Source organism: Brassica napus, chromosome A4 (genome assembly GCF_020379485.1).
Source record: "Brassica napus cultivar Da-Ae chromosome A4, Da-Ae, whole genome shotgun sequence".
NCBI lineage: Eukaryota > Viridiplantae > Streptophyta > Magnoliopsida > Brassicales > Brassicaceae > Brassica > Brassica napus.
The window spans coordinates 4,500,117-4,526,458 of NC_063437.1; the positions used below are offsets into that span (position 1 = coordinate 4,500,117).

General features: G+C 33.8%; 3 protein-coding genes across 3 annotated transcripts; 1 reads left to right on the forward strand and 2 right to left on the reverse strand.

Annotated features, from left to right (window-relative positions):
* Positions 1 to 414: 414 nt before the first annotated feature.
* LOC106357068 lies at positions 415 to 2,925 on the reverse strand. The gene is made up of 2 exons (XM_013796757.3): positions 2,612 to 2,925; positions 415 to 2,282 (listed from the first exon to the last, which is right to left on the reverse strand). The coding sequence occupies exon 2, from the start codon at positions 2,148 to 2,150 to the stop codon at positions 642 to 644; it is 1,509 nt and encodes a 502-aa protein (XP_013652211.1). The 5' UTR covers positions 2,151 to 2,282; positions 2,612 to 2,925; the 3' UTR covers positions 415 to 641.
* Positions 2,926 to 5,166: 2,241 nt separating this feature from the next.
* LOC106445158 (protein YLS9-like) lies at positions 5,167 to 8,216 on the reverse strand. The gene is given in 2 exon segments (NM_001315919.1): positions 5,167 to 5,492; positions 7,503 to 8,216. A coding segment is annotated over 1 exon segment (627 nt). The 5' UTR covers positions 8,142 to 8,216; the 3' UTR covers positions 5,167 to 5,492; positions 7,503 to 7,514.
* Positions 8,217 to 13,240: 5,024 nt separating this feature from the next.
* Positions 13,241 to 17,482, forward strand: LOC106447825. Its single transcript, XM_022718596.2, has 7 exons — positions 13,241 to 13,258; positions 13,428 to 13,502; positions 13,622 to 14,549; positions 14,637 to 15,628; positions 15,800 to 17,158; positions 17,203 to 17,252; positions 17,347 to 17,482. The coding sequence occupies exons 1-7, from the start codon at positions 13,241 to 13,243 to the stop codon at positions 17,480 to 17,482; spliced, it is 3,558 nt and encodes a 1,185-aa protein (XP_022574317.2).
* The last annotated feature ends 8,860 nt before the right edge of the window (positions 17,483 to 26,342 follow it).

Here is a 26,342-nt window from a genome sequence, read left to right on the forward strand (position 1 = left end):
CCACGTAGCCTCCATAATGATATAACTCTGCTTCCATAAATAAAATAAAAACTATAACTTTTCGATCCACCAAAGACATGCAATATATATGCAAAGCCATCTACCCCCACGTGAAAAATTTTCCTTTCACCAAAAAAACCAAACCCGCTTTCTTCTTGGTTTGAAAAAGAACCATCAATTCGCTTGACATGTGCTTCATAATACGATCCTCTCCATCCAACTTGTACCTGATTCAAAATTTCCAATGCCAAAGAAACGCAATCTAAAATCCCTAACTTCAAGCGCCACCATTGACAAACTAACAACCTCACCAGCCATTTCCGATTATTTGATAGACTTATTAAACACCATTCACCCATAAAACTACTACTTAACTGCTTCCATTCCAACCCAACGAACTCTATTCTAATCCAATATCCATCAAAATAGCCAATACGATTACAAAGCCAATAACAAAAGACTGTTGTATTAAATCGTTGCTTCTCCCCCAAGGAAACCACAAATAAAACCAGTCTCTTACAACACTTCGAAACAGAGAAAACGCACTTGCTCATAGAGCTTATTAAAACCAGAAAACAAAGTAAAACATAAGACAAGCCCAGCCTGCTTGAGAAACCTTTAGAACATCTACTAACCATAAATCAAATCTTCTGTGTCCCAAGTTTCAGGTTTGAAGCACCCTTACTCTCCGCTTGCTTGATGGTATCTCCCGGACGCACTCCTGGCTTCGCTGCAGCTCGCTTGCGTGGGGACGCAAGCGCATTAAATGCTCTCAATTTACTACTACCCGCAGTACCGGTCGATGCCTTGAACAGCCTCTTACGTAGTCCTGGTTTCTTCTCCGCATTTCCAGCAACCGGGCCTTGCTCCTCTTCCACAGTCCCCCCATCTGTAACATGAGCATTGTTATCTTCTGCCTGTTCCTTGATCACTTCCTCAGTTTCTTCCTCTGCTGTCTCTTCTAAAAAATCCTCTGCATCCATATCAATCCCATTCTCAAGTAGATGAGCCTTAATCTCATCCATGTCCATCACATCCTCATCTTCTAAGTCAACTTGATCCTCCTGCATACCATGTACCTCTGCCAATCCACGGTCCACGTCAGTAGGATCCGAGATGACTGTTGTTCCCTCAGCCTGAGTATTGGCCAGTTCCACTTGAAACGCCTGAGAGGGTGGCATTATGCGAGCCTCCGCAACGGACCTAATCTCACCCTCCTCTCGAACTTCCTCACGAACCTCTTGTTGAAACGGTTGCTTAGTCTGTTCTGAAGAGTGTCGAAGATGCCCACTCTGAACACCAGACCTTGAGTCCTCTCGCCTGGCAGGTCTGTATCGAGAAGCCTCCCCATCTCCTCTATAAGTTCCACGGTTGTTGTTGGCTCTCTTATTTCCTCTCTCTGGCACCTTCATCCATTTTGAATCGGTTTCTTCCCCCATTTTGCCTTTACCTTTGCCATAATACTCACGGCCCTCTCTTTCTTTTTGCTGTTGATTCGCATTTCCATTAATGACTACACCTTTATAACTCCTTGCACGATCATCGTACTTCGCTCCATCATGCCAAACCCCATTACCTTCTCTTCCCTCACGTTTCTTTTCTGGACTCTTCTTAGTGTTCTTCACATCTAGGGGACAGACGTCGTCCTTGTGGCAAAGACTCCCGCACACTTGACAATATCCAAACAGCTTCTCATACCGCAGTGATACCGGAGCTTCCTCACCATCATAGAACTCCCCACCATTGAAATCTATCGTGGTTTCAAAGCACAATTCTTTAAACGCATCAACCACCACTTGCACTCGAGAGTGATCCAAATCTACGGTCACCGTTCTTCCTATGGCGTCTCCAATGCTCTCAAAAGTGGCTTCCGTTTTGAACTCCACCGGGACTCCAATGATTCGAACCCAAAAAGGTATTTCCGATGGATAGAGCAGGGACTTTTTTGGTTGCCACCGCGCCAAAGCCAACATCCAGTAATCAAAATGAAAAGGTTGATTCTTGAGAACCCCTTCCATATCTTCCACCGTTTCGAAATCAAACTGGAACTTCCCAAACCCCAAATCCGTACCAACAACCCTCTCTTCCAGTTTCCATATCTTCGGGAGATTCGAAATTAGAGCCGGCATCTCCTGCTTCTCCGGATTCATACATCTCCCGAGAAGGGTCTTGGAAAAGTTCTTGATGAGAGCCGAATTATCAAAGTGGGCCACTGATATCTTCAGACGTTTGCGAACTCCTTCTCCGTTCTTCACCTCCCCCCCATTTCCCAAAAGTTGACTCTGTGACATAGCGAAAAGAAGAAAAATAAAGCTGTGAACTTTATCAATTGCAAGAGAGAAAGTTGCAAGGTCTATGATCCAAGGAAAGAACCCTTTCGTCCATTTATACTGAACCAAAATCCCAATAATTTCCTTAATTTCCCTAATTCTGATTTGATTCGTGATAACAAAATCAAATGCCCATAATAATCCCATTAACCACAAACTTATTCGGTAATCCCGCTTGTCTTGTACAAATATCATCGAACTTTCCATATGAAACCCTTTGCAGAATTTCTCCATATCTCCACATCTCTGAAAAAACCAGCGAAAGGAAAGAAAGGATATACCTCTTCCTTGATTCAATTTCGTCTTAAAGATGATCGAAATAAAAATCAAGGACCCAAACTTCATACTTCCTTGTTTTCGCCAGATCCAAATCTCAATCATTGTTTCACCCTCGATCAAGCCAGCCGTTCTAAAATCAGAAGGAAAATCCAATCTTCCATCTGCAACATTCCGATCATGGAGAATCCCATCTCCAAATCGACTCTCTGAATCCCAATGATCCGATAATACCTCTCCAATCCCCGGATCCCAATCCCTTTGAAGCATCGAAACCCTAGATCACTGAATCGCCTTTTGCATCGCCGTTTTTACTTTCTAGAAGTTAATAATCCAACTTATCACCCTTTACTTGGTTTATCTTAGTAGAACACACCCTTATGGACAGCATATGTGTGTAAAAATTCTTCGTGATTGATAAGTTTCATCATATCAAAAAGGCTGATTCGGGATCGAGCGATGATCTATTTCGTGTTTTTAACGAGAATATACATACAAGTGATGTATTGATGAAGTTTCGACCTTTTGTTGGTGAATTCTTGAAAGGAGTTCTGAAGTAGAAACATCGACGGTGATTTATAATATATTTCGAGGATCAAATCATTACAGGTAGAGATATCAGCGGTGATTTATAGTCACTAGAACTTGTTTTGGCCAAACCACGTGGAGTGCTATCTGGGACTATGAACATAGATTGATGAACCGAAACCACCATAACTTGACAATGATTTCTAAGTATAATTATTTTCAATGAAACAGTTACAAGGATAGGTCCAAGGAAAACTCTTAAATTCTTGAAGAATATGTCTTTGAAAGTAGATACTGAAAGTTGCGTAGCTAGAGGGAAAGAGAGAAGAAATATGTACAGAAGACCACTAAATTTAAAGGTCTGGTTTATTGTTATGTATGGGCTAACATAAGTTTTTTTTTCAGATCCAGTTTTATTAATTTTTTTGGACTGTAGTTCTTATCTTTACTAGGTATTACTCCATCTTCTTTAGGTCCAGAATAAATGTTTTAAAATATTTTTTTCTCTAAAAAATATAGATTTTATTTCTTTTTCATTTTTAATATACGTAAACACACACACATAAAGATAACAGAGCCCTAACGAAGTGATATCGAGGGTATGCAGGACCGGCTTACACCATTGAGCAAGGGGGCGTGGGCTCGGGGGCCCAAAATATTTTCCCATAAATAATGCTAAAAGGGGGCCGATTGTTTTTAAAAATAGATATAAGGGCTTAAAATTTTTAAATTTACTTATAAATATATGCAAAAAAAATATTAAAATTATTTTGCCCAAGACCCATAGATTCATGAGAAATTAGGAGCTCTACCAACACACTTACACGATATTGGCCATATACCAAAGACATGAAAAATGAAAAATGTTCATGATGTCTTTTTACCCTGCTACCCCTATTTCATAAACCTCTCACATTAACTAAAAGAAGTAGAGCAAATCTTCCCGTAAGATACACAAAGATTTATTCTCTACTGAATCTCTTTCTCATGTCAAATCATTCTCTCTCTTAACTCTTCTAATTGGTACAAACTTTTTTCAAAATTCAAAATCAATAGTTTTCTTTCTCTTTCATCTTTCCTTTGTAGGAATATTTTTCTTTCTCACATAGAAATTATTTGTTCTTGAAAATTGATGAAGTTTTTTTTTCTGTTGCAATTCTCTTTTGGATGTTACTGATAGACATAGAAACAAAACATCATAGAACAGTATCTGTTGATGACAACCACAGCCTCGTACCAAGACTAGCTCGACAAAAGAGAGCCTTCTTGAAGACATCTCGCTTACTGACCAATTTTTGGATCATCATCAAAAACTATCAAGTGAGACCAAGTTCTGATAAAAGTTGAATTAAATTTTGCTTTTGTCTCTGAGAAGTTAGTGGATCTCAGGCTTTCTTACTATGCAACTTCGATCCAGGGACTACGACTTTGAGTCTTTTATATCTCAGGAAGAAGAAGATGAAATAAACTTTTGGTAATGATGATGATGATAATTTGGCTGAGAAGGTGTTGGAGTTGGATCCAGGGAACACAACTTTGAGAACATATATTTAGCCGTGTAAATAATATTATATCAATTAGTCTTGTACATTAGAATATGTATGATATTTAGTACACATAACTCAATTATATTAGCTGGCTATCATATTTTTTTCCAGTCTAAATGTTTTTGTTTACGGCTTCGAAACTTCTTTACCATCCAACCATTAATATTAACCGACCAATTTTTAGAGTAGACTTCATTTAAAAATGTTAACTATTCAACCGATATTCACAAACATATTTTTTTGTATACCTTTCCAGTCTAAATGTATTTGTTTACGGCTTCGGAACTTCTTTACCATCCAACCTTTAATATTAATCGGCCAACTTTTATAATAGACTTCATTTAAAAATGTTAACCATACAACCGATGTTCACAAACATATTTGTTTTGTATACATTTTCAGTCTAAATTTTTTGTTTACGGCTTCGAAACTTCTTTACCATCCAACCATTAATATTAACCGGCCAACTTTTATAGTAGACTTCATTTAAAAAATGTTAACCATTCAACCGATATTCACAAACATATTTGTTTTTTATACATTTCCATACTTGTCCCGGAAAAGCTTCAATCTCATTTCTCGACTATGTTTCATAAGCTTTTCCAGTCTACATGTTTCTCGACTGCGTCTTCTGTAAACGAAGAAACCGGGCAATTGCGTCTATAAGCCCACAGATTTTAGAAAGATATAAGAGATATAATATTGAGTATTTCCGTAATACAATCTTTTGTATGTATAGGAGGCAAATCTTTTCTTGGATTTGTTTTAGGATGCACAGTATGCGTCAGAGATTTTGTAGAGAAAGTGAAGCCTGCAGAAAACAATAGCTAATCAGACACCAATGTAAAATTACAAAATCGTAACCAAATCTTTAAACAACAGTACCAAATTAAACTAAATCTCTCCTGTCAGACACAATCCTAGTAAACCTAAACTCCAGAAGTTGAGTGGCCAAATTAGAGGGTTAGTTTCATCTTTGTTACTGACTTAAGCGTGTCAAGTTTCCTCTCTTTCCTATTCTCCTAATTTCGCTATCTTTCTATGTTTTACACCTAAATTGCTCTAGATTCATTGAGCCGGCCCGGAGGATATGTACTAAACTATCCAATAGTTTTCAACTTTTCACCTAAAATACCCACGTCAAAGTGTCACATACGACAAATGCGTAAACGTAAACCAATTTAATTGGTTGACTAGTTACTTTTATGCCTCACGAAGCCATTTCGATTATTTGACATTCAGGCCTCCAAACAAGTTCCCATAAAAAAAGTATAAGAGCATCATTATCCAGAGTTTCTTATGGCAGAGTTTTTAGGAGAAAATAAGAAAACGTTTCATAATTTTTAATTAAAAAGTTAAAAAACTGTTTTTTAAAATACTACTGGTTAATGATGCTCTAATACTTTATCATATCCCTTATATATTAATTGAGAAATATTAAGACATTGTTTTGTAGTCATGTGTCACCATGAGAATGAAATTCAGAATTCTTAGAAAAATAGGTTGGTCCACCTTAACTTATATTATATGTTTTATTAAACTAACTATTCTCGCTCTTTCCTTAAATAAAAGCGGAATTACCTAATATGATTAAAGTATATATGACAATCAATAATTATGAATAATAAATCTTTGATAATAATTTTTGTATCTTAGCTCTTTTATGTTTAATTCTATATTATTAAAATATATTAAACAACAACACTAATTATATAATAAAAAATATTTTTTTCCTATATGTTATATTTTGAATTTTAAAATGACTATAAATTACTAAAAACGTTAAATGTCTCACACTAAAATTTCGTGGTCAATGGTTTAACTTTTTCTGATAATAACAAAATACAAATGATCATAAATCGTATGAATATGAAGTCTCATTTACTAGACATTCATATTATATATTAATATTTAAAGATGATAATTTCAAAATTTGTATTGAAACCTTAATATTTTAATTTTGAAATTTGCACTAATAAAATGCACATTAGAAATTTTGTGTGATATCATATAAGTATGAATTCTCAATAATAAATATTTATATTAAAATATATTATATATCTATGTCTATGTCATTGAAATTTAGTTATATACCATATAAAATAAATAAAATGATTATTTTGATTTATTTATCCAAAAATATCGTAAATAAACAAGATGTATTGTTTTTGATTTATGTCTTTACTCTAATTTAATTATATACATAATACGTAAATGAATACAAATAAATAATAGATAAAAATTAGTTTTATATATAACATTCATCATGCGCAATTGCGCGGGTGCTAAGCTAGTAAAACTATTAAGAGCATATATTCGGACCGTGCAATTTATATTAATTTCATAATTTATATTTCATTCGAATCATTACTCTCCCTGGCAATAATATATCCTCTTTAGATCACCTTTCAGAAGTTGAAGAAACTAAAGTTTAGATATATACTATATTTTTTGTTAAAATGTTTGATATTGTTGCTAAAGATATTTTTCATCTCAATAGCGAATCCTACTGAGTTACTGTCTTCGATGCGGTCACAAGATTATTGATGAATATGAAGCAGTAAAATTATTAGGAAAATACAAAGTAAACACAAAGAACTAGACCCAATCTGCCAATAATTTCAACGTTCGTGTTTGTAATTGTTCTATAGTAATCAACAATAAGCTTATTATCCTGCTGGTGGAAGAAGTTTGGTAATATTTGTTTTTGTAAAGAGAAACAGATTTGATTATATATAATAATAATAATAATAATAATAATAATAATAATAATAATAATAATAATAATAATAATAATAAAAGAAGATAGAAGCAACTTAACGGCGTCAAAGTTCTAAACGTTCACACTGCATTTAGTAACCAACGTATACTTAACGGCGTTGTCACCGACAATAACACCAGCAGCTTTGTTCCCAAGATTGATGAGAGCCGGACACCGAACATGGATATGATATTTTCCGGTGATCAACGTCCCTACTTTCCACCTCACGCGCCCATCGGCGCGTATCATCAACTGAACGAGTCCATGACCTTGCTCGTCTCCCAAAGCGACGGAGTTGTACGGTGCGATCGGAACAGCGGTCCCGTAAACAAACGGAGACCAGACGTTGTCTTCTTTGTGGCCTTGATACGTCGGAGGGATTGCTGTCCTGAGAGTTATCTGCTGGTTACGGTACGTAGCGTAGACGTGGAGACGGTCGTAGTAGATACCGATCTTGGAGTTAGGGTTACGAGATGCGAATGTGATCTGAAAGTTTGTGGTGAGGAGGTTTGGTTGCGAGAGGTTGAAGGCGAAGACGGTGGCTTCTTGCAGGATGAATCTTGGCTTAGTTGGCCTTAGTATGACCCATACTAGAAAGATGGTGATTAGAACTATTATGATGAAGGCTATAACGGCGGCGCAGATTCGCCGGACGGCTGCTTCTTTGCCACCACCGTGGTTGCCGCAATCTTTTGACATCTTTTATTTATGGTTTTGCCACTGGGATGCTTCTTTCTCTCTCTATTTATGAATGTTACTTCCTTTTCGTGTTTGGTGGTGACTAGTGATGATGGGAGGAAAAAGAATATGTGTGAGAAAGATCGTTGTGTATATTTATATTATTATTTTTTTGAACAATGTATATTTATATTATAATTGTGTGTAAATGTCCTCCTATCATCCTATGTACTAATAATGCGTGTTGGGTTTAGTCTCTAGACTGTAGATTTATTTATGAGAAAGAACCTTTTGTATATTTATTTTTACATTTAAGTTCTTACCAAATCTTTTTCAATAAATTATTTCACTATCTTTTGTAGCAATAGTACCGTTGTGGTCATTTGACTAAGTGTGAAGCAAGGTAAGAAATGGTTATAAGGCCAAAAGAATAGCAAGCTCTTTAACAAAAGAAGAAATACAAAATAAATGTGTGGAGATAATATATTTTTTTAGGACATGATTTTTGACATTTTGTGGAGTTTTATCTGGTGGATCAATTTTATTTTAATTTGTTGCGATGATGAAAGTTTCCCTCATGATTGATTCGGTTAAAATACAATGCGTCTATTTTGATGTTCATTGTTTTGATATTATTATTTAGTCGAAACAAGAACATGGCACATGTGCATATATTCTTATACTGCAATTATAATTTTGTACAAGAAAATTCATTTCAAAAATAAAGTTAATTTCGTGATATACAAGTGTCATTTTATGGTTGGGGTTTGGTAGAATCGGTTTTCAAACATAATAAATGTTCCCTTTATCTTATTGGGGTTTGGGTTTGGTAGAATCGGTTTTCAAACAAAATAAATGTTCCCTCTATCTTATTGTATGGTTTATCATGTTGGACGTAAAATTGGAGGTCGGCAATCGGCATAGACGGCTTATGTTCTCGGGTGGAGTATCATACTGGATGTTGTGGAAAAAATTGCAAGAACAAAAAGTCAAGTCTGTGGTAATCATATTAAAATAAAAGTAATACTTAAATAATTATTATAACTGCGCAAGGCGCAAAATAGCCTCCTAGTATAAATATATACAAACACGTACATCTTATATATTAAAACAGAAGTCATGACTTCTTTTCATGTGTGATTTTTTTACTTTGAACCATTCCTAGAAAATATCATATTTTACATAAGTTCATTATTATCTTTTAATATCTTTATCTTTTTATTTGAAATACAAATGAATATATTTAAAATGTTCTAGCAAAATCTTTTTAAAATCTTCTTAGAATCTTTTTAAATTTACTTTAAAAAATTAGTTAGTTTTAATTTAAATTATCATAAAATATAATTAAAAATTAAAATTGAATAGTTTTGGTTTATAAACGAAAATTTAAATAAAATGAAATTAATTAATTTCACAAATACATTTACTAATAACTTTTAAAGATTTTGTTAGAAATAAATATTTATTTTTATTTTAATTTTTTCAAATTTGTTTTCTAATAAAATAAATATCATGATTTTTTGATGAGTGATATTTTTATTTGGACCATCATTTAAATTTTATATTAAATGTATATCACTAATGCTAATATACATAATATTTTTAACTACTTTAATCATAATATCTTTTATATCTTTTAATTTTAAAAAAATTAAAATTAAAATTCTAACAAATCTCTTGAAAAGATTATGATAAGATCTTAATTGTCATAAATTTAATATAAATATTTTCAACTAATTTTGTAATTAGTAATGAAATGTTACTAAAAGAATAAAATTATATCCTACTTTATCAATTTTATAATAATATCTATCATTTTAAAATAAAAATGTTATATTGAACAAAATATGATAAAATTATTTTAAATTGATAAGTTAACATATTTTATTTTCATAAATATAAAATATTTATGCTAAAAATATAATATGTTGGTAGAACAGGTTAATATTAGTAAACTATATAATACATGTATAAAAATTTAACTTATCTTAAAAAATTTAATATACAGTCATTTATAATATAAAATTAATAAACATTAAAAAATTACTAAAAAAATCAAGCGAATTGAATTACGGATCATGATTATAATAAATTAAATATAAAATTGTTTTCATATATATTGTTTCATGCACTAAAAAATTTAGTTTAGTAATCAAACGCAAATTCAATAAGACAAATATATAATAAGCACCATATATATGTGATGATTTTAATTTACAGCATGAAAACTATAAAACTATTATATTTCGCATAATTATACAAACATTTAAATATGTGAGTAACATTAAAAATATATAATAACTATGAAAAAAAAAATCTATATATATAAATGTGAAAATATATATCCGCACGGTTGTGCGGATGGAAATCTAGTGCATCATTACAGGAGCATAGTAAATATTTCAGTTTAAACGTCTATGATTCTCTTTAGTTATCTCAAATTCATTAACCTTTAAGAGGAATAAACACATTAAAATATTAAACGTTGCCCACCTACTCCTATACCCCACATAAGCAGTCTACCGAGTGGAAACATCATAGCGTAACAAAGGTAGAGCCGCATTCATTGTGGTCGTCTACTATATAGAGAGTCTGTCTATCCATGGAAAATATCATATATATAGAACCGTTCATCGATCTAAGTGTTTTGGAGAAAATTTCATCGTGAAATTTTTATCCATGAAACTGTTCATCAATATTGCATATATTATTCATAGTTGATTATTATATGTGATAGAGTTAGAGATTTTGTGATGATATAACGTGTTATTCAGTGTTAAAAAACACTATTATAATGTGTTATTCGCAAAACAGAGTGAATGCAAGGTTAAATTTATATTTTCTTCTTCACAAGAATTAAAAGATGATTGAAATGCATATATATTTTAATTAATTGTATATTTAATTAAATGATATTTGAAACTAATAAATTAATTATAAAATCATTATATTTTACAATTAATACTAGATTTAAAATAATTATAAGCTATTTTGAAATTCTAAAATGCAAAAAAAAAATTTAACAAAAAAATATCTAAATGACAATATTTATTAAACAGAAGGATTATAATTAAATAATTAATTTATCCTAAAATAAGCACAATTCCAAACATTCGATACATTGGCAAGTAATTTTATAAAGCTTCAATTATGCGGACAGAAGTCACATAACTAATTATTTGATAGATTTCTTAGATTAATTATAATGTATCGACCGAGCAGAAATTTACATGATTGTATCCATAATAATGCTTTGTTGTGTTGCGTCTGCGTCGGATGTTGACTATTGACTCGAAAACGAAACACGTCTCCGCCTTTTCTTTCGTTATACAGAGTAGTTAGGACCCACGCGGTCAAGTTTACAGGCTACAACTTATATCCCCACAGCTCTACTAGAAACTTCGAATCTTTCTAAAGTCACATTTGATCATAATGCAAAGTGTCTTTTCCTTCGTTACATTTTCATTTTGTTAGGTTTATTGCAAAAAGACAAACCACCAACCCTATTATTTCTATTTAAAATCACGCATTACCAACGAATCTAAATCAATCATGCGCATATAATAGATAAATAATTTCAAAGTATCTTTACATAGTAGTCGCCTCTTGTGTGAGTAAGTGCAATGTAGATAATCGCATTTGGTTGTAATGATCTTAAGTAAATAAAGGCATATGATACTATATTAGCTTGGATGTCCGATTCTCGGTTTAGTAATATTTTAACTTTAATTAGTTTTCAAATAGACAGTTCATAGGTTGAGGTTTGATGGAAGTTTAACTCCTTCGTAACTAAAATCTCTATATGAGCGAGCATAATGCCTAATTCAACAGAGCAAAAACTAAGACTATAAAAAATAATACAGCTGATATTTTTTTACGAGATTGATGATTTATTTACCAATATTTGTTATTTTATTCAACACGAACCTCTTTTATTTTTTGAGCGAGCTGGGCATAATTTCGACCAACTTCTGGCTGATTCCTCGACGTACTTCTTCATGCTCGGTTCGGTTGTTTGATAAAACCTTCCTTAACTCCAAATGTGCATATATCGGTTTTGTGACCAAACCTCTTACACGAATCACATTTGATAGATAGGCAACCAGGGATAAGAGACTTCGATCTGTACTTCCCTGCCATTTGAAAAGCCCGTAATAATCATGTGAGGTAGCGGAGCAGTACGATCAACTTTGACAAACAATTTTGCAACTTCAAAATTCACTTTGCGCTCAGTTTCAGGTGCTAGGGACTCAGGTTTCCTAGTGGCCGTTGCTATACGACTCAAGCTTTGCTGATTGAACAACAGATACGGAACGTTGCGTAACTCCACCGGCACGATAGCGCTTGTGAGTGGAGGTTCGTCTGGTGAGTAGTCAGGAGACCAGGGCGCAACAAACATAGGCAGGCCATCTATATTCCAACAAGTCTTAGACAGAAGAACCTCGCGAGTGTTAGGATTCGTGACTCGGAGAAGATACATTCCTTGTCCAATGTTATGGACAAAGATACGAGGGCCAACTCTTGCCCACACAGCATTAACAACACCAATAATCTTTCCCATGGAAGGGTAATCTCCATGGAAACGAGCATAGATGAAATCTTTAAACTCCAATTTAGCAGCTTCGATGTTCTCGTCAGGAATGAGCACAAAAGGCGCTCCAGAGACATGATCCGACGGCGTTCCAAGTTTCTGAAGTTGAGCAGAGCTCTTAAGCAGAGCGGCATAATTCTTCTCGGGAGAGACGACCGGTTCTGAAGAGTTGGGGCCTTGCGCAGACCCAGATCCATCAGTGGAGCTTAGGTACCTCCGATAAAGGGGGAGGAGGAGGAAACATAGTAGAAGTAGAAGGAGAGGCCTCCCTCGACGGTAACAGAGAACCCGCATAACCACAGCTGCAGAGAAGAGCGGATCTGGAAATCATGGAATCAGCAATCGTAGAGGAAGTAGTCGAAGGGATCCAAGATCCAATTGCAGCTACGCCTAGATCGGCGAGAGAGATCGACTTGTTCCTCTTCTTTGCCATACCACCACGCAGTCGGAGCGGACGAGATAAACGAAAGTTCTTATAAGACAGGGCGAGCAACGGACGAGGCTTCTTCTTTTTTGCGAGCATCACAACATGAAGAAGTCCCGCACGGTAACAGAAGGGGGGAGACAGAAAGTTCTCGCCGGAGAGCGTGATGCCCACCGACGGCGGAGTTAGGGCTGAGAAACTTTATCTCCTAAAATATCGCACTTTTAGAGAGAGAAAGAGCCGTTATTCAAATAGAGTTAGTTTTTCTTTTTCCTTTTTTTCTCTTCAACAGTTGTTCCAGTATTACATGCTACAAATGGAGAGGTGGTTGTTAACACTGGAGAAGATAATGGTGGAGCAATGGAGGGTACAGCTGACAGGTCTTTTCTTGATGATCCAATACTTCCTTCGCCGGGCTCTCTTCAGGGTGGTGAGGGCGGTGACGTGATCGTCTTAGAAGAAGGTGAAATATGTCCGTAAAAACAGGCTGAGACAGCTGATCCCGTTGTTGTCTATAACCGGTATGAGAGTCTGGCGGCCTTAGAGCTAACGTCAGAGGGGAGCGACCAAAAGGATAGTTCAGAGTTAGAGACTCCATCAGCTCAGATCCCCTCCACCGACGATTTGGTTCTTATTTCTTCAGATCACTCTGCTGCGGCTTCGGTTGAGATGGATGCACAGACGTTGGTCGCTGATACTCAGACGTTGGTCGGTGATCGAGCTGTAGAGCTAGGAGTTAAAAATCATCCCCCGAAGGATCGAGACAAACCTTTTTTCCTGGTTAAAAAACATGAACAGTGGCCCCAAGGTCACAACACACCACTAAAATCAGTAGTTATGTGTTTTTTTTTTGCGTGGAATATTCGTGGACTGAATAGTGATAGACGCCACACCATGACCAAAGATTGGATTAATATCCATAGACCACTTTTTGGAGCTTTTTTGGAGACTCCTATTTTGGAGAGTAATAAAGAGAGAATTTTGAGAACTGTTCCGAGGGGATGGAACTATTATGGGAATTTTGAAGAAAACGATTATGGTCGTATTGTTATTGTTTGGGACCCGAGGGTTACTTTGGATGTCTACACTGCAACAGCTCAATCAGTCACTTGTGGAGTCACCATTTTGTCGGAAAATATCACTTTAACTGTCACCTTCGTCTACGGGTTCAACTTGGTCGAGGAGCGTACAAGTCTCTGGGTGAGTTTGGCTGAGTTACAGGCTTCTACTCCAGTATCAGATCATCCCTGGTGTGTCTTAGGAGATTTTAACCAGATGCTGCGGTCCTCTCATCATTCAAATCATCTATCTGCACGCACCGACGATTCTGGTATGGATGAAGCAAATCTTGGTCTACAAGATGCTCAATTGTTCGAAGCTCAAGCTAAAGGACTCTCCTTTACTTGGAGGAACTGTCAGGATGACAATCCTATATCCACATAGATTGATCACGCCTTCATCAACCAGCATTGGTCATCGTCCTTTCCTGACTCCTTTGCAGATTTTCTTGACCCCTCCCAGTCTGATCATGCTCTGTGTCTGTTCCGGATGCCGGCTCATAAGCGCCAGGTTGTTAAACCATTTAAATTCTTTCATCATGTTATAGATCATCCAGAATATGCAGAAACGGTAGGTGAAGCTTGGAACTGTGGGCTGATACCGGGAACTGTTCAGTTTAAGTTGGTTCGATCGCTAAAGATGTTAAAGAAACCGCTGCGCAGACTCAACAAACGACACTTTAGTGGTATTTTCCAACGGGTCAAGGCTCAGAAGGAAATTGTCGATGACCTGCAAAAGCGTTTGCTTACCTCGCCGGACGTGTCTACTGCTCGTGCTGAGCACTTGGAACGTGACAAGCTGAACTGTTTACTTAAAGCGGAGGAGAAATATTATAGACAGAGATCAAGGGTGAGATGTGCTGATGTTGGAGACCGTTACACGCCATTTTATCATAGAGTAGTCGCTCATCATGCCTCGAAGAACCACATTCATTTCCTGAAAGACAGCAACGACAACTTGCTGTATGCGGTGGAGGATATTAAAGCGCATGCTGCTGATTATTTCCAAGGCATTCTTGGCTCTATGGATCTTCCTTTCTCTTCAACCACTACCGAGGAACTAAGGAACCTGCTCCCCTTTCGCTGTTCCGATCTACAGCAAAGCTACTTGAGCCGTCCTGTTACTGCTGCTGAGATAAAGGCAATTCTATTTTCCATGCCGTTAAACAAGAGTCTCGGGCCAGATGGGTACTCTGTAGAGTTTATATGTGCATCATGGCACACTGTGGGAGAGGATTTAACAAAATCTGTCAGTGAGTTTTTTAGGAATGGTCGGCTCCTCAAAGACATGAACACGGCGGCTATAGCGTTAATCCCTAAGAAGACTCAAGCTTGTTCATTAGGTAACTACAGACCCATTAGTTGCTGCAACATCGTCTATAAGCTTATCTCCAAAATCATTGCGAACCATCTCAAGCCTATTCTCTCGCAGTGTGTGAGTCCAAACTAAGCGGCATTTTTAAAAGGTCGGAGCTTAGGCGAAAAATTTCTATTAGCAACCGAGCTGATTAAGGATTACAACAAATCAACCTGTCTCAAGAGTGCCATGCTGAAAATAGACATTCGAAAAGCTTTTGACACAGTTTGTTGGGACTTTGTTATCAAGGTGTTGGAAGCTCAGCAATTTCCTCCCATGTTCATCACTTGGATTACTGAGTGCATCTCTTCGCCAAGATTCTCTATTGCCATCAATCGTGAGCTAGCGGGATTCTTCGAGGGTAAAAAGGGACTCCGGCAAGGAGACTCAATCTCTCTCTATTTGTTCATAATACTGATGGAAGTGCTATCTCTTTTACTGAATAAAGCTGAAGCCGATGGTGATTTTAGGCTGCACCCGTTGTGTACCTCTCCTAAACTCACCCATTTGTTATTTGCTGATGACCTTTTGGTCTTCTCTGATGGCTCTCGAGTCTCAACCTCGGGTATAAAGGCTGTTATGCGTAAGTTCAAAGACTGGTCAGGTCTTGATACAAATGAAGCAAAATTAGAGATCTTTTATGGAGGTTACTCAGATATTCAAGTCTCTGTCTTGAGCGACCTGTCGGGTTTCAGGTGTGGTGAGTTCCCAGCTAGATATCTAGGACTGCCGTTAAGCCCAAAAAGAATCTCCGCAGCTACCCTGCAACCATTTGTTGACCGGATTACAGCAAAGCTTCACTCTTGGCCAGTCAAAGTTTTGTCATTCGCTGGGAAAGTCCAGATGATTTCTTCAGTCATTTACAGAATGGTAAATTTATGGAGCTCTGTTTTCGTCCTTCCAAAATGGTTCTATGCCAAGGTGGATTCTCTCTTTTCGGGTTTCCTATGGAAGAATAGCACTTCATCAGCGTCTGGAGCAAGAGTTGCTTGGTCAGATATCTGTAAGCCTAAGGCTGAAGGGGGTCTGAGTATTAGGAAGCTTGAGGAGTTCAAAATGGTCTTCAGGCTGAAGAGGGTTTGGCTCTTTTTCTCGGCTTCAGGATCACTATGGGTTCCTTGGTTACAAAGTAACAGGTTTGGAGGCAGGAGTATATGGCTTGTGAATGATTCGCAGCGGTTTTCCAAGTCGGTTAGAAGCATGCTCGGGCTGAGGCAGGAGCTTCAGAGCTATCTTCGTTGCAACATTGGCAATGGACACACTGCTCTGTTTTGGTACGACTATTGGACCGAACTTGGTCCTCTCTACCGTCTCTTCGGAAGCTCAGGGCCTAGGATTCTCAGGATTCCTCTTAATGCCACTGTCTCACAAGTGGTCTCCAATGGCCACTGGAACTTGCCTCCTGCACGATCAGAATACACGGAGACATTGCAAGTTATACTTTCAACAATGGATGTTTCTTATTATGCGAGAGGTGGTGATAAATACTTGTGGAGAATTCGCTCGGGAGGGTTTGGACCTTCTTTCTCATCGAGTGTTACTTGGGGGAGACTCAGAATTCTTAACCCCCTTGTTCCTTGGCATTCAGTGGTTTTGTTCAAAGAGGAAGTACCTCGGTGTTTTTTCATTACCTGGACTGTCTTTCTTAACAGACTTCCAACTCGGGACAGATTGATTTCTTGGGGATTATCGCTTCGACCAGGTTGTGTTCTATGTTCTGCTGCTGATGAATCTCACTCCCATCTTTTCTTTCAGTGTTCGTTTGCTGCTGCCGTTTGGAATCATTGTTGTGGCAGGTACTTGGCCTCGCCGCCAACCTCTGGTGCAGCAGTGGTGGATTATTGCCGGCAACTTCAAGGTCCAAACGCTGCTCTTGCCGTAGCTGTGTTGAAGCTGTTGAATCAAGTGATTATCTACAACCTGTGTCATTAAAGGAATGCTCGCATCTTCAAAGACAAGACGATGATTCAGGAGGCTTTCTTCAAGGTGGTGGGTCGCTCGATGCGGGACAGATTGTTATCTGTTTGTTCGGTGTCTGCTTCCTCTCCTTCCCTTTTGGAGTTGTACTTTTGGTTTATCTCCCCTTATAGTTAATGAGGCTCTCTTGTTCTCTCTTTTTCACTCTCTCCTTTTGCTCTCCTCCCCTTTGTTCCCCCTGTCTCTTTTTGTAATAAGTTGTGTCTTCTCACAACATTGTAAAACTCAGAAAATGGTTATAAATCTTAACATTTAGACAAAAAAAAAAAACACGAACCTCTTTTGGTTCTGCTAATAGTTTTTGTTTTCATGATGATATCTAAAATGATGAAAATTAACTGATAATATTAAGTTTCAGAACACAATAGAAAAATAAATGTGTAAGGAAAAAAAAAACAAAATAGAAAAATAAAGTATGATGAACTTTTTTTTCTAGTTGAAAATAAAGTATGAACTTAAGTGGAACTTTAGAGTTCTAGTTTCATATTATTTATTTATGGCATGCTTTTGAGAAAATATATAACTTCTTTAAGTTTGAGAAAAAAATTTGAAAAAAAAATTTGAAAAAAAAGAAATTAGGCTGTATAACCATCAAACAAATTATAATTCATTCTATGTCTAAATACCCTAATACACCAATATACCATGCATCTTTTATATAATAATACTATTATGTCCTCTTACACAACCGGTAAAACCTATAAACAAAAAAAACTAAATTAATAATTCTTACTTAACACACATACTTCGTGGCCTTTGGAGAATCGCATACCTTGTACAACTTGAGTTGTTTCTTCTCCATTTTTGATCTGTTCTGTAACCACCAAAACCATTTCTGGAGTAGCTTTGCCTAGGAGATGGCCATCTGCAACGGCTCGCTTGGCTACTGACGGGAAGCTTTGCGCATCTGAAATCTATGGAGTCGCCGACAACGTAAACGGCACCGCCGCGAGGTTCGTCAACTTTTCCTTCAATCGCCTTAATCTTTTCGGTTTACGAGGCGGTTACATGTACTATTCCCACGGATGTTGCCAGTTACGCATATCTTTCTCGCTGTGAATGTCTTTGAATTTATCGGAGAAGATGAACAGTTTTTGTAACATTGTGATCTATTCTATTTTATGCGTATGGAATAGAAATGTAAAACAATATGTATTATGAATGTTTTATTCATGTTATGTAATGTGAAATAGTCTGTTACTATACTTATTTATCATGTATCGTTTCATTTGATGATTAATAAAGAAGGTGTTATTTTTTTCACCAATATGTATTGTACTATATATTTTGTTCCATTCTATTTGGGTTTAGGATTTATACATGGGTTTAGGGTTTAGTGATTAAGATTTGGGGTTTAGTATTTGGAAGGTAGGGGTTGAGGTTTGGGTTTAGTGATAGCAGTTTAGGGTTTAGTATTCAAAAGTTAGATATGGAATTAGCATTTATGAGTTGTGTGTTGGGTTAGAGCCTATACTATTCAAAAATTAGGTTTGGATTTAGTTTAATACTACACAATATTATATACTATTTTCAGATTTTGATAATTGGATTTAGTGATGATAATTATGGTTTATATTTGGGTTTAGTATTTTAAAGTTTGTTTTGGGTTTAGTATTTAAGAGTTGTAATATGTATTATGAATGTGCTATTCATGTTATGTAATACAAAATAGTATGTAACTATACCTTTTTATCATGTATCTTTCCATTTGATGATTAATAAATAATGTATTATTTTGTTCACCAGCATGTACTATACTATGTATTTTGTTCTATTTTATTTGGGTTTAAGGTTTATACTTGGATTTAGAGTTTAGTGATTAGAATTTACGATTTAGTATGTAGAAAGTGAAGTTGAAGTTTGGGTTTAGTGACCCTATCATGTATTGTTCCATTTGATGATTAATAAAAAGTGTTTTATTTTGTTCACCAATATGTACTATACTATGTACTTTGTTTTATTCTATTTGGGTTTAAGCTCTATACTTGGGTTTAGGGTTTAGTGATCAGGATTTAAGGTTTAGTATTTAGAAGGTGCGGGTTGATCATTTGGGTTTAGTGATAGCAGTTTAGGGTTTAGTATTCAAAAATTGGGTCTAAGTTTAGCATTTAGAAGTTGTGTGATGAGTTAGGGACTTAGAGTCATATACTATTTCAGTGATATTAAACACATTATGTATTGGGTTTAGGGTTTGTATTTAGATTTAGGATCTAGTGTTTAGGGTTTAGTATTTAGAGGCTTGAAGTAGATGGGGTTGGGATAAAATTTATTATTTAGCGGTTGGGATAGAGTTGATCTCTTATATTATTTTGTTATACGAAATAGAATACTTCTTTTTAATAAGTAATGAAATATATCATTTATTGCAAAAGTGTTCTAATTTTATTTACGCTTTACTGTGCATGGTTAATATGTGCATGGTTAATTGCACTATCATAAATTGCACGTTTTAGAGGTCTAGGTTTAGAATAAAGTTTAGTTGCACTATCATAAATTGCATGCTATAATAAATAAGTATGTGGTAAATAAATGTTTGGTGTGATTTCCACTACGTGATGAAATTATAATAATTCTGTTTCATTTTTAGCCATAACTATAATTGATGATGTCTTCCACACTGTTTTTCTTTCACCGGATACCTATCAAAAGAGAGAGTATAACCGACCCAATCATAGGCAAAATGTTACTAAGTTAATAATGTCAAAATCAATATTATTATCTTAATTTCTATTGCAAACTTGGTTATTTGGCAAATTCACCCAAAAAAATTGACATACTGGAAAACTACTAGCACTACAAACAATCTTCTAAAATAATAATAATACGTTTCTTTGTTCGAGATATATATTCTGAAATCTCTTTGATATATTCTTACTCCACCACGCATTCATCGAAGATCGATTGGTTGATTTAGAGGAATTTTAAGTTTTCTCTTTTCTTGAACTTTACTCGACCCAAAACTGGAAACTGGGCATATTATATTTTACCTTAAGGTTGAGAAACAAGGTGTGAGTTCTCTACTGCATTTTGACACTACAAAACAAGGAGAAGATTCCAACATGATGTTTCATGTCCAACAAACGTGGTCCGTGTTCAGTCCGAGTTCACTAGGAGTCCCAATGGCAAAGAACACTCGTGTTCTTAATTCTCTTGTATGGTCAGCTCCATTCAATATTTTCCATTAATCTCGGCTATATCGAACCAAAATTTTCTACTTCTGAGCTCGACGGATTTTTATTGATTCAACCTACACAATTAACTGATTAAGAGTCGTCAAGATGAAAATAGAGCGATTCACATTCGAAATATCCACAAGCTCCAAGGACAACGGCTATTTTTTTTCTTTTCGGCAAGAGCATCTCCAACCCAAAAGCACATTTTAAGGAGAGCAAAATTTCAAAATAAGGATTTAATTGTTGGTTACTCCAACCATGAATCTTCAAAAAAAATCGTTAAAAAATTATTTATCTATCTTATTAAAATAGAAATACTTTAAGTTTTTGTTTGGCAACATAGATACCAGCTAAAAAATATATAATGTTGTTTGGAAATATGGATATCAATATATTAAAGAAAAAAAAAGTAATGAGTTTATGTTATTAAGAAAAATTAGAAATTCATTATATTATGAAAACTATATATATGAGCCAACTTTAAAATATACGAAAATTGCTGGTCCTATCTAATTACCTAAAAATATCTTTGTCTAAAATAATCATAAAAAAAATTTATATACATATTCAAACCAAAATATTAATTTAAAATTAAGTTATATCAAAAAATGATTCAAAAATATACATATATTCAAAAGCTGATTTTACTAAAATGTTTTTTATAACCATTATAAAAATGTTTTAAATATATTTTAGAAAAAATGTTTTAAATATATTTTAAAAAAAATACAATACAAAGCAATTTCACACACCAACATAAATTATGATTTTTATATTTCATATTAAGTTTTAAAAATATAATATATATATATAATGGTACATATAAAATACTATTAATTATATGATTACTTATATGATGGTAGTTAAAAACACGATTAATTATATGATGATACATATATGATATTTAATAGTGGCATGAAAAAATAAATAACAACATATTTTTTCAATATTATATCTTCTATCTATCTTATTAAAGTAGAAATACTTTTAGCTTTTGTTTGGCAATATAGATAGCAGTTAAAAAAAATATAGTGTTGTTTGGAAATATGAATAACAATATATTAAAGAAAAAAGTAATGGGCTTATATTATAAAAAAATTTGGAAATTCATTATATAATGAAAACTATATGTATGAGCCAGCTTTAAAATATACGAAAATGGATGGTCCAATCTAATCACCTAAAAACATCTTTCTCTAAAATAATCATAATACAAAATTTAAATTTTATCTTATTAAAATAGAAGTATCTTTGGGAATTTTTGGAAACAAAAATAACATAATTAAAAAGAAATATAATGTTGTTTGAAAATATGAATAGCAGTATATTAAAATAATAATAATAATGAGCTTATGCTATTAAAAAAAATTGAAGTTCATTATATTTTTATAAATTATCTGTTTGGACCAGATTTAAAATATACGAAAAATGACTCAATCTAATTTTTTTTGTGCAACTCGTCCAATCTAATTAACTAAAAACATATTTTGTCTAAATAAATCATTAAACAAAATTGAAAACCAAAATTGATTCAAAAATATACATGTATTCAAAATTTGATTTTTACTAATATATTTCCCATTAACCATTATAAAAGTGTTTTCAATATATATAAGAAATACAATACAAAGGAACTAATAGATTGAGTAAACCTTCTTTCTAATTTTTTTTATGGACCACTGAAATAGAATTAGATATACAATATTTAGGTTAAAATATCAAATAAAAAATGAAACAAAAAAATTAATATATGAATATATTAGTATTCCTTTATTCGTATTACAAATACAATAATAGTCAAACAATAATATATAACAGGACTATAATTTTTAAAATACAAAAATTACCAATTAGTTATGAATTTAAAATGTTCTTACAAATTAAAGTAAAGATCCTTGCAGATGCACGGATCAAGATCTAGTTTGCATTATAGTCCTTGACATTAACAAAAGTTACTAATATTTATAAAAAAATAACAATAAGGACCAAAAATAAAATAAAAGATAGTTTTGAGGTTGTGAATATGAAACCTCAAAATTTGAGGATGGATTGGAGATGCTTTAAAAAACTAAAGTTTATTGCTTCACTTTCCTTTATGATTTGGTTCTAGAATTTATTTCGAATTTCCTTGTTAACCAATACCAAGAGTCCGGGAAATCGGCCTATTCCTACATCAACAGAGGCCAACGGTCCGGATCAATACATGAATATACAAGCTGTGCGAATTCATACACAAACACTCAGTTAATTCAAATTTCATACACGAATTGAAAAAATATGGCTTTTACATACATTAACTCATCCAGATATCAGCCAATGTGCCAACATCGACTTATTGTTTTCATTTTTTTATGATATTTCATTTATTTTGTACTATTGAATATTTATGTGTTTAAAAAAAACCTCATGTATAAATATTTTTTCTTCACAAATTGCATATGATTTCTAATATATAATGCATAACTAATGTGTAAATGTGTATGTGTTTTTAAAATAACCTATTGTATAAATATTTTTATGTTTTAGAAAAAACATAAGGTATAAATATCTTTTCACAAATTTTCTTATTTCAATTGAATGAAACTTAGAAATGTGGAAATAAATCAGATTTAACGTGATTTGATCCGACCTGTATGCCCATATATATGAATATCATTGATAATGATGAACTAAATTATTATATTATCAGCATAACTTTTATCTAAAAATGCATATATATTTTTCACAATTTTTATATAATTTCTAATATATATACATATTGTTGGGGAGATGTCTTCGTGTATAAAAATGCTAAGGATTTTATAGAAATACTCTAATGTAAAATATGAATATTGTATATTGTATATTTTTTATTATGTTGGACACATATCTTGTAATTTATTAATAAATATATAATGAAAACGAAATATTCATTAGTTTTATTCTAAAACACAGAAATATTCTTTGGTATAAATAGAACATCATACTGAGTTAAAACAATTAGTTGGGTTTGGCACAGTGGCTGAGATCTGGATGAATCAATGCTACAACCCAAGTTCAATTCCCCCCCTTCAAATGTTTAAACTAATTTAAACTAATTGTTTATTATTTTAAACGGATTTTTGAAGGACATTTAACCGAACGTTAACTGCTAGTTCAGATTCTGCTTTCATTGACTAACGCAAAATTCGTCAATGTATGTAAAAGCCGGATTTTATCAATTCATGTATGAAATAATTGAGTGTTTGTGTTTGTATTCGCACAACTCATATGTTCATGCACTGAACCGTTGGAATCTGTTGATGTAGGAATAGGCTGATTTTCCCATGAGTCCTATATCTTGCCTTTCACTAGTAGTCTTGTATGATCTTAATCATCTACTTCCCTTTTCCCGACGATGCTCTGCATATTATTAACATATTACTTCATAACGTAGGGAACCTCTTTAGTAAATAGCTAAACTCCCAATTTAGTTTGATTTTATACTTTTGTTAGGACTTAATATGCCTTGTAAAAACAAGTTTCGAATTTAATGGGCCTATAAGACCCAAATTCTATATCACTAGAAGAGGTTATATATTTTTAAATTCATATATGTTTATCAATATTAACGATCATTTATAATTTAAAGACGTTTTGGTATCATAAGTCGCAACATTATGAAAAACAACAAAATGCAACGTTACGGCCATGACATAGTCAAAAAATAATTTTGATTGAATGCATGTGGATCTAACAATTAGAACAACCAATAAATATGAGGTCAAACATTTCTATATTCCAATCCCATGTGGTAGCCTGACCAATTTTTACGGGGTTTTTAGCTGTATACTTCATTTTCATTCTGGTGCCATATCAAATAACTCATCTCTAGCCAATCATATATATTTACCTTTTCTATACGTATAAACTTACATATTCCACCGTGGCAAAATCCATCTTATAGGCGTAAGACTTGAATTTTCTATCAACTTGTATCAGTATCAGACTACTTCAATGTCTACCATCCAACGTACCAAAAATATAAAGAATAACATCAAAAGAGCAAGTCCATATCTCCATTTTTTAACTTGACATACCAATAACCACATTATTAGTTTCAATATCTAGTATGAAAATTATAATACATTTTTATTGTATATGATAATACTTAATTGACTTAATGTTGTGATATATTGTCTGCACTGTTTTGTTTTACTACCATTGGCCCATTTCATGGTTACACTTGGTTGACCAAAAATGAGTTGTTTACACCATGGGTCACATTCTGAGTTTGTGTTACATTCAGAGACACATTCAACATTTGAGGCACTTTTCCTTGTCACTTGCTAGTTGATCGGACAATAATACCCTAAATGAGAGTTTTGTTTTTAATTTCAACTTCATTTATTTATTTGTTTGTATCTCAAATATTGATAAATATAAATAAATAAATTTAATGTAATAAATTTTAACTTTTCATCCTCTACATTTTGACATCCATTTATATATACTTTAGAAATTTAAAAATAAAAACATAGAAAATGATTTTATAATTAAAATATTTTAGATAGTATTGGATGGATAAGCCATCCACAAGAAAAAAAATATAAATGAATGAATTATAGACAAAGAAAATGTGGATATAATTTAAAAAGTGATAATTAGATTTCATCAAATATATGAATTTATAGTTTGTGTTCGATGTAGAAAATGTAAGAAAGATAATCTTCTTTGTGGATAAAATTTTCCAGGTTGAAGCCACCCACTAGTTCCTAGAGATCTATTCAACCATCCACACATAACACATCCACGCTTCATCTATCCACACACCACTTATCCACGCAACCCCATCCACACGCTATCCGTCCACATCTTTTACAGATCTGGATTCTGAAATCGTAACTTTGCAGATTTGGATTTTGAAATCCACAACACACTGAGAATCGATTAAAAAGATTAAAAAGATCAGACAATTTCAGAGAATCTAGGATTTAGAAGATCAGAATGTCAAACTACCTTCTTCTTTTTTTCTACATCTGTTCATTTTTTTACAAACGGTAGTCTTTCAGTTCGCCTTTTTTCTTTTGTGTTAGGGAGAGAAAAAAAAAAGAAGTGATAGAATAATTGGAAGATGAAATTTGGATAAAGTCACGTTGAAAGAATGAGAGAAACAAGAAAAAAAGTAAAAAAGTGTTAATGTACAGATTTTTTCAGTTAGGGAGTTTTTGGTCTTTTTAACACTAGAAAGTGTCTTACAAGCACATTGTGTCCTGCAGTGTAATTGATAAGACAAAATGTGCCTCCAAATGTAAAAAATTCACCAAAAATCTAGTTATCTTCCATTTTCTGAAAGAAGGACAAGTCATCGATCTTTACAAATCAAAACGTTTTATTTTCTGACACAAAGAACAAAGTCGTTTTTAGTAACTACTTTTAAAACGGCCGCTTGTTTCTTTATGTATTGGTCATTTTTGACCGGTTTGAGGGAATCAATCTATACTATTAAAGCAAAATCCCTACTAGGATTTTGTCCTTAGTTTTTCAAATTATTTACATTTCAATGCCACTGTCATTTTTTATTATTTTTAATAAATTTCTGCAACAATAAATACAACCAATCAGATTTATTTTATGATTAATCAAATATTTTAAAGATACTTTAGTATCCACTATATATGGAA